At 42.9% G+C, this 12,935-nt stretch overlaps 1 protein-coding gene across 3 annotated transcripts in view; it reads right to left on the bottom strand.

Moving 5' to 3' along the window:
- Map2k6 (mitogen-activated protein kinase kinase 6) overlaps window positions 1-12,935 on the bottom strand; it is a 128,390-nt gene that overhangs the window by 15,508 nt on the left and 99,947 nt on the right. For all 3 annotated transcript variants that reach the window (XM_069993166.1, XM_069993167.1, XM_069993168.1), the window contains exon 11: window positions 5,016-5,061. In XM_069993166.1, coding sequence (XP_069849267.1) covers window positions 5,016-5,061 — 46 coding nt within the window. The remainder of the gene's footprint in view (window positions 1-5,015; window positions 5,062-12,935) is intronic.

Raw genomic sequence — 12,935 nt, 5'->3', positions numbered from 1 at the left:
GACTGGGAGATGATTCATTCTGCTTCCCTGACTTGAGGGATTTCGTTTACAACCTTCCTGTGACTTAGCTGTAGGTTTTCCCAACTGCCTTTGCTTTCAGCTTGACCAGGGAAGGTTGGATGAGTCAGTGCTGTGGAGAACTGAATGCCCACCCATGGAAGTTTCAGGAAACAATGCAATGGAGAAGGAACCGAAAAATAAAACCCAGAAGGAAGGAGGTGATCGCTGGTAAGGATCATGACAGTGGAAAAATGGAAAAGAGGTCTTCTTCTTGCTCATCAGAGGATACAGGTTAACTGCTAGCTGACACCCAACAATAGTCACAAGGGTCACTTGCTGTAGGCAAAAGACCTTCACCCTGAGCTCCTCCAACTGCCAAATCATCAAATTATAGCATTGCTTTCAATCACTAACCACTCACAGAGTGCACTTAACCAAGCGTTTTGCCATTACTAGGCCTATTAGCTTTCCCACATCCTCTTGACATTTGGAGATCTTTTAATGCACTTAAAAAGCCTTTTACTATCAAAACAAGACAAACTTCAGATTGTCCTGGGGATGACTTCCAGTGTCTCCCATTTCCCCCACCCCAGTTCTCCACCTTCCCTCTTGCTTGGTTGCTGCCAGCTCAGTAGATGCAACCTAAGTCCGCATGAATGAAACAACCCCACTTTCATTACATTTAAAAAGGGGGAAAAAAAATCTTCAAGCATCTTTCCATTTATTCTAGGGCTGAGAAAATGCTGTGAGAGCCAAAGGCCAGGGGACAAGAGGGCAGACATGTCACACGGGAGGTGTGATTTGCTGTCTTGTGTGGGCCTAGAGGCCAAAGAATGCCGGGAGATTTGATGCCTTCTGTCAGCAATGGAATGAGAATAGCAAGGCAAGAGCCTGGAGATGAGCAGATGAGACAGGATGAATAATTCCAGACTGTAGCCCCAGGCTGAGATTCCTTTACATAAAGAACTAAGGACTTTACACCACTTTAGGTTAACAGTAGTGAGACTCCAGGAAGCATCAAGACCCATGGACAAGCTTCTAGGAGCAGAGGGGAGGGTTTCAAGCATCAACAGGCCTCCGGAATATCCTACAGACAATCCCTTGTCCATCAAAGCTATGTATGGTTTTCATTGGTGTGTGTGTGTGTGTGTGTGTGTGTGTGTGTGTTTGTGTGTGTGTGTGTGTGTGTGTGTGTGTGTGTGTGTGTGTGTGTGTGTGTGTGTGTGTGTGTGTGTGTGTGTGTGTGCGCGTGCGCTGGTACTGGGGCTTGAACTCAGGGCCTGGGAGCTATCCTTTAGCTTTTTCTGCTCAAGGCTGGTATTTTACCACTTGAGCCAAAGTTCCACTTCTGGCTCTCTGGTGGTTAACTGGAGATAAGTCTCTCAGATTTTCAGGCCCTGGATGGCTTTGAACAGGGATCCTCAGATCTCAGCCTTCTGAGTAGCTAGGATTAAAGGCATGAGCCACTAGCACCCAGCAAAACTATGGTTTTCTATAGGTTCAAGCATCCTTATTTCACAATTCAATTCAATCTAAAATATCCTAAGGCATGTGGAGACTACAATTACCCATCATGTAAATGGCCTATCACATGAACAACATAACATGACTGTCATGACTGGTATTTACCAATGAAGACAGAAGTCAGCAAACTGGCTCACAGGCTGAATGTAGCTCACTGCCAGATCACTGAAGTCTACTGGAACATGACCACGCCCTGGCCTTCCTTTCACATACTGAATGTGGCTGTTATTGATGGCAACAGGGAGTTCAATAGAACCACCAATGAGATGGCCTACAATATACTAAACTACTATCTCAACTTTTACAAAAAAGCAAGCTTAAAAAAAAAAGCTACCACCGCTGGAAGAACAAATCCTACAGTGACCTCCTCACTCCCTGTCAGGAGAAGTTCCAGATGATTTAACTAGATATTTCATTGAAAATGAGCTATACAACTTGTGGGTAGCAATGGGAGGAGAAAACTGGGAGAGAGAGAGAGAGAGGGAAGGGGTAACATTGTCCAAAAAGAAATGTACTTATTACCTGACCTCTGTAACTGTAATCCTTCCTCTGTATATCATCTTTATAATAGCAATTTTAAAAAATTAACGAGATGATTTAAAAGTTTTACAGTCCCTCTGTACAATACTTTAATAATAACAATAAAATTATATATTGAAAAAGTATGTATGGCTGTCCATCTTAATTAGGATGAAAATCATTTGGGAAGAGACATGGGGTATGCCTCTGATGGACTAGTATACTACCTTTCACCCAGAAAAAAAAATGATGGTTTTTTTCCTCCCTAACTCTTTATGAATTCCTGAAATCTAAATAATAGCCACCCACCATGTGTTTCCCAGTGGACTCAGATTTTCCATTTATAAAACCTCAATTCCACAGGAAAGCAGGGAATAGCAATGGGCTTAAAAGGCAAGCTGATTTCCAGGACCACAGAGATTAATGTCATGAAAAGAAGAGGCAAACCCACACCATCCGACAACATCGATGTGTTTGCCAAAAACATCAGTGTTTGTTAGAACATAAAGGGGAGAGAAAATTCAACATCAGCAGGCCAATGTATACTAAGCATTTCTTTTTCTTTTTTTTTTTTTAAATGTGTTCTGATGACACTTCTGATAAGAAGCCACTCTGAAGGGGGGTAGAGTGGAGAACATTTTGCGTGTAAAAATGGCTAGAACTCAGCACCAGGCCCTGAGTTCAAGCCCTACAGCCAACTCCCCCACCCCCCCCCCAAAAAAAATGGTTGGAACTATACACAAAAAATATAATTTTATCTGAAATTAATTACAACACAGGGAGACTTTAAATCGGATTCCAAATTCTGTAGAATTCTTCAGGAATCACTGAATGTCTCTCATACTTGGTGTGAAATTCATTTTAAAATGCCTTAGAGGTCCCCCAAGCATTCCACCAAGGGCAGCCAGAACTGAAAAGACTTTGAATGACCATTTTTAAAAATAATAATAATAATAGGAAGTGGTGCTGTGGTTCAAGTGGTAGAGCGCTTGCCTTGAGCTGAAGAGCTGAGGGACAGCCCGAGTACATGCCCTAAGACCAACAAAAACAAAAAACAAAACAACCAAAATAATAATAATAACAATCAGGGAGAAAATATTCAACCCAAGTATGTAGAGTGCTAGGATTGTCTCAATTATTACTCATCTTATTGTTTTCTTTTTTCCTTTCTTAATTTTAGGTCTTAGGGGAATAAAGCTGTTGAGTGTTGAGCCCTGGGTTATATTCTTTAAAAGGAAACAGTGGAGGCCCAAGGAGATGATCCTGACTCCAATTCATCCAACCAGAGAATATTCTCGACTTAAAAAGAACTGAAAGTCCACATGACTGGCTGTGATACTCTCACTTGGCCCTGGACCATGTTCTGTGTAACTCTTGTCACTTGACACTTCCAAGCTGTTTCTCCACACATCACCACCACCTCGCCATTCCATCTGGTTTAGAACCCTGCACATCTCTGCTTCCCTGAGCTGGGCGTGAAGTCAGCTCAGATGTTGGACAGCAAAGAATGGGAGTGAACAACATTCCGAGACTACCGATAACCACTCCGTACAGAAAAGACATTCTCAAGCTTTCTCTTCTTTCTTTTGAAATTGGACACAAATGCTAACTCTCTCCTTCCTCTGCTAAAAATTCAAACCTTAATTACGAGGGGGTAGAGGTTAACACTGAGTCGGTCCTAAATGGTCTGAATAGTCTACCTCTCCCCAAAATATGCTTACCTACATTCAAAAAGGGCTTAGATAGAGTAGAGGGAAGGTCAAAATCTTGTCCATCTGCACCAAAGAATCATTTATTGATAGCCTTAGAACACTGATGACTACCATCTAAGGGAGACTACTTTAAAATAACAGCAGTAAGCTTTGTTTTCATCTCTCTTTTCACTAATGGAACAAGTGATTATGAATGGATGCAAAATTCAAATTAAGAATGGTTTATCATAGTGTGTTTCCATTCATGTAAAGGCCAAAAGAGAAAAGTGATTCTTTTCTTCAACTCTGTCACCACCAAAATGAAGTTCAGCTAATTAATCCCAACTATTTCATCAAAAGATGGTGCCCACTATATAACTTTTGTTGTTGTTGTTGGGTGTGGAGGCTGAACTCTGGGCCTGGGCACTGTCCCTCAGCTCTTCAGCTCAAGGCTAGCGCTCTATCACTTGAGCCACAGAACCACTTCTGGCTTTTTTCTGCTTATGTGGTACTGAGGAATCAAACCCAGGGCCTCATGCATGTGAGGCAAGCACTCTACCACTGAGCCACCTTCCCAGCCCCCAATATATAACTTTTAAGTGTCTCTTATCATTTGATTCTCTTTCAGTCATGCTTTCCTTGATTTTATTTATTTCCTTTTTTGGGGGCCCATACTGGGGCTTGATCTCAGGGCCTTGTATGCTCATTTATATTTGTTTGTTTGTTTGTTTGTTTAGCTCAAGGTTGACACTCTACCACCTGAATCATACCTCCACTTCCAGCTCTTTGTTGGTTAGTTGGAGATAAGAGGCTCACAGATTTTTCTACCCAGGCTGGCTTCAAACTATGATCCTCAGATGTCAGCCTCCTGAACAGCTAGGGTTACAGGCGGGAGCCACCAGCACCCAACTTTCTTATGTTTATATTGTAATTTCTAACCACAAGTATCTTTAAAATTTGAAATTATAATTCTATAGACATAACTCAGTCTATATCGTGACAGGTTTATCAGCCTATAAAAAACTTGCTGGAAAAGGTGACATGATCCTACTTTGTATTAAATGCTGCAATAAAACCCCCTTGTACAAATAATAGTTTGCAAAAGGATGTGTAATGAATAAAGGACTCCTAACTCTTTTCCTTAAATCTGATCCCTGTTAATCATATCTCAATGGATCAACTTGTCTAATGTGATGATTTAATTACAACAAAACTACTTCACTAGTTACTACTTTGGATCTATTTATTTATTAATTTGGATTTGTTATGGCTAATACTCACCATAAGCTCTGGATAGGTAGGCCGTTCTTTGGAATTCTTCTTCAAGCTGAACAACAACAAAAAAAAAAGAATCACATTAAACTCTAGAACCTATCTTTCAGAAAACTAGAACTGGGAACCCACAGAAAATTGATTTAACTACTTTAACTACAGTAGTTAAAAGTGTATGGAGAGCCGGGCGCTGGTGGCTCACGCCTGTAATCCTAGCTACTCAGGAGGCTGAGATCTGAGGATTGCAGTTCAAAGCCAGCCCAGGCAGGAGAGACCGTGAGACTCCTATCTCCAATAAACCACCAGAAAACCAGAAGTGGCGCTGTAGCTCAAGTGGTAGAGCGCTCGCCTTGAGCTGAAGAGCTGAGGGACAGCGCCCAGGCCCAGAGTTCAAGCCCCACAACCGACCAAAAAAAAAAAGTATATGGAGAAACCCGGGGTCCCTCACACCTCTAATTCTAGCTACTCAGGAGGCTGAGATCTGAGGATCATGGTTCAAAGCCAGTCTGGGCAGGAAAGTGCAAGAGTCTCTTATCTCCAATCAGCCACCAGAAAACAGAAGTGGCACTGTGGCTCAAGTGGTAGAGCACTTGCCTTGAGCTGAAGAGCTGAGAGAGAGCACCCAGGCCCAGAGTTCAAGCCTTACGACCAACCAAAAAAAAAGAAAGTGTATGGAGTACAAGGGCCTCCTATTTGGCCTTCTGATGCTGCTGCTATACTTATAAATTATGTCTTCAATCACTACGAATGTATCTTTTTAAAAAAATAGAAATTTGTGTGTATGTGTGTCGTGTTGTATTCACTTTCCTTTGATACTTTACCAGTGACATTCAGACTTTTCTGACTTACAGCCATTACAAAGACCTATCTACTTTCCTTCTGAATACCATTCAATCCTACCCCCAACTGGCAAAGAAATGGGCAAGTGTTCCCTAGATAATACACTCATTATCTCTCCTGTATCTTCAACTACTTGGTTCTCCTTGATTCTAGTTCCCTTGAATTTATATGTAATTTCCTTGTGTGTGTGTGTGTGTGTGTGTGTGTGTGTGTGTGTGTGTGTGTGTGTGTGTGTGTGTGTGTGTGTGTGTGTGTGTGTGTGTGTGTGTGTGTGTGTGTGTGTGTAGTGGTACTGGGGCTTGAACTCAAGGCCTGGTATGCTGTCCCTTAAGATTTTCATTCAATGCTGAAGCTCTACCACTTAAACCACCTTTTTTGGTGGTTCATTACATATGAAAGTCTCCTGGATTTTCCTGTCCAGGCTGGATTTGAACCTTGATCTTCAAATCTCAGCCTCATGAGTAGCTAGGATTACAGGTATGAGCCACCAGTGTCCGACTATAATTTGTTTTCATATATTCCTAACTAAACCCATCACGTTTCTAAGACAACAATACTTCTTTACTTCATCCTTGCTGATAAAAGAGCAAAGCACATTTAGTCAGCAAGTCAGCAATTATTCTTCTTAAGACGTACTTTGCAGTCATGCACTACTAACAAGTGGTCGTTTGGATCTCTGCATACATAGACATTTAATAACATTGGATACTAGAGGCAATAATAATAAAATTGCAAGATGAAAGAGACCAGCCCTTCACCCCTGTCCTCAACCCACCCCCAGAAAAAAAAAAAAAGAGAAAACTTATAATCCCACATTACAGAAAGGAGAAAAATTATGGTTTACAAGTTATCCTGTGCACACTGGGCCACAAAATCATACGGGAATGGAAAGGAACCGAGCCTGGTATTGAAGGAAGTCAAACGTGACTAATGATTAGGTTGCTAGGAGTGGTGCTAGCGGGTCATTTTGAAGAGCTGAGAACTCATCATGAAAGGGCAAAGTGCAGAACTATGAGAAAATGAAGCCATTGAGACACTTGGAAGATTTATGGTTTAATAAACAAGATGAAAAGGAGGGAGGGTTTGTGTTCATTTCTGTGTTGAACTAAAACAGCTTAAAAGCAGCCTACCAGTTGGTTCCAGGCAGTGTGGCAGGTAGATGCCAGGGGACCTGAGACAGAGCACAGGTAGATGTGAGGACAGAAGTTGCAACCTGGGATGGAAGGCAGACCTAGAACCAACGTGAGCTCAGAGACCACACAACTTAGGGAAGAAAGTCCACTTGACTGAGAATAAAAATAAGGGTGCGCTAGAAAGAGGAATGGCTGGCCACTCTCGATGTTGGATTGACATGGGAAGGTGTACCTGCGTGAAATGGATGGATAACTTCATGTGTGCTTTGCCAGCTACCTGGATCCAGAGAGCCCGGGTCTGTGGGTCTCACCTGGAGGTGATCTGACCCACAGGGGGACATTTGGCAATGTCTGGAGTCACTTTAGGTTGCCATAACTAGTGGCCAGATTGCTCCTGGCCCCCACTAGGTAGAGCCTGCGGTGGTTGATGACCATCCTATAAATGAGCCACTCCAAAATGCCCTCTGCACCAAGGGCAGGAAACCCTGGATGACATGTCCTAGGAGAGATCTTGCTACTCTAACCTCCTATCATCTTCTCTGGGTTGCAATCTGGTCATTCATGGGGCTTGAACTCAGGGCCTGGGCACTGTCCCCGAGTTCTTTTGTTCAAGGCTAGTGCTCTACCACTTGCAACGGCAGCAACCACTTCAGGTTTTCTGGTGGTTAGCTGAAGAGTCTCACAGACTTCCCTGCCCAGACTGGCTTCAAACCACAATCCTCAGATCTCAGCCTCCTGGAGTAGCTAATTGGAGGCCTGAGCCACCAGCACCCCGCTTGCAATGTAAATTGCAAGTAATAGCTGGTTCATCTGCGATGAGGGCACATTAGTGTCATCACTACCACTTCCTGCCTCTCTATCCCTTTCCCCCATTTTTCTAGAAGCAAAGTTTTTCTAAGTTCAGGAGCTAGTTCAAAGAAACACAGAGGAAACGTGATCTGTGGACACTGCTCATTTGCATACAGATGCTGTGTAAAAAATAATGTAGAAAAGCCCTGAATTTCTAGCTCTTATTCAAAGCCAACCAAAGGCCAGAAATTCTTTTCCAAAGGTTGAACAATTTAACCTGCTAAATCAACAGCAAGATGCAGAAACATAACATAAAATTCACATTTAATAGTCAAGGGATTTGCTTCCAGTGTTTCTGTTTGGACCTTAATTGCATATTAAAATTGATATGCTTCTTTTTTTTTTTTAATGCTGGTCCTGGGGCTTGAGGTCTGGGTCTGGGTGCTGTCCCTGAACTCCTTTTGGTCAAAGCTAGCACTCTACCACTTGAGCCACAGTGCCACTACTAGATTTTTCTGTGATTAATTGGGAAATAAGAGTTTCACAGACTTTCCTGCCTGGGCTGGTTTGAACCGTGATCCTCAGGTCTCAGCCTCCTGGGTATCTAGGATTACAGATGTGAGCTCACACACACACACTCACCTAGCCAGTGTCTGGCTAAAGGAATAATCAGCCAGATCAGTGCTATTTCTCAAATGCTCAAACAATAGCTTCTTCACCAAGGATCTTTGTAATATCACTTACTGTTGAACCTCTGCATCAGTACATAATGAAAGGAATCCCTCTCTTCCCAATAGAAGCAGAGGAAGAAGGGCTTAAACTCTTCCACTTTTAATTTACAATAATTTGAGCCAAGTTATCTTATCATTTCACTGCCATTAGTGGTCAAGGGAATTTTCTCCAGAAATATTCTTTCATTTAAAAGTCTGTATTTAAAAAAAAAGTACCCCAAGTTGATCATAAAGTGTTTCATATTCCTGAAAACTCAGAGTTTGCTAGCCAAGGGACCATTTTTTTTATTTATACCCTTCTTTTGTGTGTGTGGCAGTACAGGGGCTTGAACTCAGGGCCTGGGTGCTGTTGCTTAGCTTGTTTGCTCAAGACTGGAAGTCTTCCACTTCAGGCTTTTTGGTAGTTAACAGGAGATAAACCTCCTGTATTTTCCTGCCTTGGCTGGCTTTGAAATGTGATCCTCAGATCTCAGCCTCCAGAGGAGCTAGGATTACAAGTATGAGGCTCCAGCACCCAGAGATTTATACCCTTGATTAAAAAGGAAAGTTTACCCAAAGCTCTACTATAGCATATTGATGGGGAAGGAGAAAAAAAAAGAGCAAAGCAATGCTGTTTATTGAATTCCTACAATTGATAGAACCCATTTACTCCATCTTTTAGCTTAAGAACACTTCAAAACATTCACTTACAATCGCAAAATACCCAAGATAGGGTTATAGGTGGGGGAAGGAGGGGTATATTTTTCCACATCTAATAGGAAGAGCTCGAAACTCAGTATAAAATAACCACTTCAAAGTTCAAAGCTACCCTAATTTCTTTTGGGATTTAATTCCAGACTTCTGAATTTTCACGTAGCTTGTCATTTTTCAAGCACACAATTGGCTAACTGCCCTAATTCCTCTCCAAATGCCACAAAACACGCTTCTAACCGTAGCTGACACTAAAACCCAGCTTCGTGCAGCCTTGAGAATTGCTAGCCTGGACTTTGTGCTGACCGGAAGATTTCTGCACATTTGAATTCCCACTGACCATTTCCAAGAAGGACTATTTGGTCTGTCCACAGAATAAAAAACACATCGAGCCTCTCCAGCCATACATATGTCAAAAGCTAAATAAATATCCAGTGCCTCTTTTTATTGTCCTTTCTGAACAAGCTGGAGACAATTGGATTTGTCCTTGGGGTATACTCATTTTCCTGAGTCAGATAGTATTGACCACTGGAAGAGTCCCCAACAAACTCCAATAGGCCTTGGTGCTGGTCAGATGGGCCTTGAGTCTCTTAAATAAGCCTGGAAGGAAAGCAAAAATAAGTCTAGCTATTTTCCCAGAGGGTGTTGATTTGCAGTGACTTCTTCTATGAACCTATGGAAAGCAGCTACAATGAAAACTTAAGGCTGCTACAAATCCACTAGATAGAGAAACTCATTTGTTAACCCTTCTGTAAGGCTAGACTATAAGATTTTCTATTCAATTCCCCTGTGATGAATCTCAAAACAAAGCCTATGTGTGTGGTTGACACTACCCGCCTGAGGAACTCAGAAAAGAATACATACAGGAAAAGGAAGATGAAAACACCACTCAGTAGTCCTCTTTGAAAAGAAGTACAGGAGGGAAGAATTTGTAGGCAGTCATTGTTTCTTCGAGTTTAGAAGGAATCAGTCCCATACTTCCCTATCTTCCTTCCTTCTTTACCTTTTCTGGTGTTACTACTGCACAAGAAATGCAGCCTCTAAAATCTGGACTCTAGAGCTCACTTCAAGTCTGATGAGGAAACCTGTAAGTGCTTTCTTCGCCAGTCCAGAGACCGACTTGCCATCACCTGACACCAAGGTGGGCCTGCAGGCAGTGGCTACCAAGCCGACCCCGTGTGCACAGGTATGCAGGCACCATGCACAAAGGTGAGGTGATCCAACGCCTAGGCAAGCGTTCATCCCAAAGGAGGCCCCAAATTCTCCAGCAGATTCCCCAGGAGAAGGGGGATGCATCCTTCCTCTACCTTCAATCCAAATACAGACATCAGGCCTTAACACATGGCTCTATCCATCTTGAAGTTTGAGATTCAAAGCCTGGCTTTCTAAGCCTGTAGTCCTTGGTTCCTGCTGCTCACCAAGATGTGAGGTACTGTGGGGAAGTTGTGAAGGATCGCCGCTGGGCTGTGTTGTACAATGCAACGCAGCAGGCATATTATACAGACAAGTTTTTGTAGGGGAGGTATGGCTCAAGTAGTAGAGCACCATCCATGAGGCCAGAGCTAAACAAGAACAAGAGATCCTGAGTCAGAGCCCAGTAAAAGCAAAGAGAAAGAGGGGAGGAAGGGAAGGAGGGAAGGGAGAGAGGGAAAAAGAGAGGAAGGGAGGAAGAAAGAAGAGGGAAAAGGAAGGGAGGGAGGGAAGGAGGGAGAGGGAGGGAGGAAACAAGGAAGGAAGCAAGCAAGCTTCAATAGTACAGCTTTACTTTATGTGTGTGCATGTGCCAGTACTAGGGTTAAACTCAGAGCCTCTCTCTTGCTTAGTTTTTCCCCTCAAGGCTGGCACTCCACCACTTGAGCAACACTTCCACTGCCATCATTTTGCTCCTTTATCAAAGATAAGGGTCTCTCAGATTTATCTGTCCAGCCTGGCTTCTAACTGTGACTCTCCTATCTCAACCTCCTGAGGAGCTAGGATTATAGGCATGAACCTCTAGCACCAAGCTATTCGACAGTACAGATTAGGATCAGGAAAACAGAAGACTAGCCTATAGCAGGAATTCCACTCATAGACTCTATTCTTCTCTTTATCAAGAAATAGGTGTTCTTTGGTAACAATAAAGAAAGAGTGAAGCACTTCAAGTGCATTAACTAGATCGTTGCTGAGTGGAGGTATATGCCCATGTGTTAATATTTATGAGGGGGAAAAAAAAGACATTTCTTCCATAAAGAAGTCGGTCTATAAAGCCAGTCATAAGATCTATAAAAGAAAAATATCAGTGCAATTTTCAACTCCATTGGCTTCAAAATAATTTAATGCTCATCCTTAGGGGGTAGCAAAGAAAAATACTTCAGTGGTTTATGGCAAGCAGAAACATTACCGTCCTGGGAACTGGAGGCTCTCCTAAAGCCTAGCTGAGGAGAAGTAAGAATGCTCATAAAAGTCAGAATGAATGCTTTCCTGCCATTTCCAAACTCCCATCTCACCAGGAGTGACTCGCCAGTGTACGAAGCTGCCCTTCCCCAGGATCAGATTCTACCAGCGCTGTCAGCTGCAAAGCTGGCCAGAGGGGAAAAAAAAAAAATCTGCCCATTGGCAACTTCGAAAGTGAAATGATTTGTGGGTTGTTTTTTTTTCCTACTGTTATCATGGTCAATAAACCGCATGAAGAAGGCAAGTCTTGACATAGGATAAAACAAGGTTCATAGAAGGGAGGGGGCATCCCCAAAAGCTGGAACACATCTATAGCTCAAAATACTTAAATGAATGGATTATGGTAACTGAGATCAACTAGAGAAATAAAGCTAGATCTCTGAGGGACAGCCGCCATGCTGACATTATAGGTGCAGGTGGGAGAGGGGGAGGAGGCATCCTGAGAATCACAATAATGTGGGCATCTGGGAGCACCATACGTGACAAGGCTTGGTTTTTGTTTTTCTTGATAGTGTTTTTCTTTTGTTGGGTCTGTGTGTGTGTGTGTGTGTGAGAGAGAGAGAGAGAGAGAAAGAGAGAGAGAGAGAGAGAGAGAGAGAGAGAGAGAGAGAGAGAGAAAGAAAGAAAGAAAGAAAGAAAGAAAGAAAGAAAGAAAGAAAGAAAGAAAGAAAGAAAGAAAGAAAGAAGAGAGAGAGAGAGTATGCTGGAGATCATACCCAGGGCCTCACAGAGGACTCTACTACTGAATTATAGTCCCAACCCCAAGGTCTTCATGTTTTAAATATCTGTTAAAAGGGGATGGGGGGAGAAAAGCCACCTGCTAGTGGCTCATGCCTGTAATCCTAGCTACTCAGGAGGCTGAGATCTGAGGATCATGGTTCAAAGCCAGCCTGAGCAGGAAAGTCCATGAGACTCTTTTCTCCAATAAACCACTCAGAAAACCAGAAGTGGTGCTGTGGCTCAAGTGGTAGCGCACTAGCCTTGAGCTGAAGAGCTGAGGGACAGCACCCAGACCCTGAGTTCAAGCCCCACGACTGACAAAAAAAAAAAAAAAGAATGTTTGAAAAAATACAATAGGGGCTGGGAAGGTGGCTCAGTGATAGAGTGCTTGCCTTGCATGCCTGAGGCCCTGGGTTCGATTCCTCAGCACCACAGAAGCAAAAAGAAAAAAGCTGGAAGTGGTGCTGTGGCTCAAGTGGTAGAGCACTAGCCTTGAGCTGAAGAGCTGAGGGACAGCGCCCAGGCCCAGAGTTCAGGCCCCACGACCGGACCCAAAATAATAATAATAATAATAAAAATATTTAGAATCGCTG

This window comes from Dipodomys merriami, unplaced genomic scaffold (assembly GCF_024711535.1).
Source record: "Dipodomys merriami isolate MVZ:Mamm:240054 unplaced genomic scaffold, mDipMer1.0.p SCAF_42, whole genome shotgun sequence".
Lineage (NCBI taxonomy): Eukaryota > Metazoa > Chordata > Mammalia > Rodentia > Heteromyidae > Dipodomys > Dipodomys merriami.
Note: the sequence above shows the minus strand (reverse complement) of the source record. Positions and strands in the feature narration are given on the sequence as shown.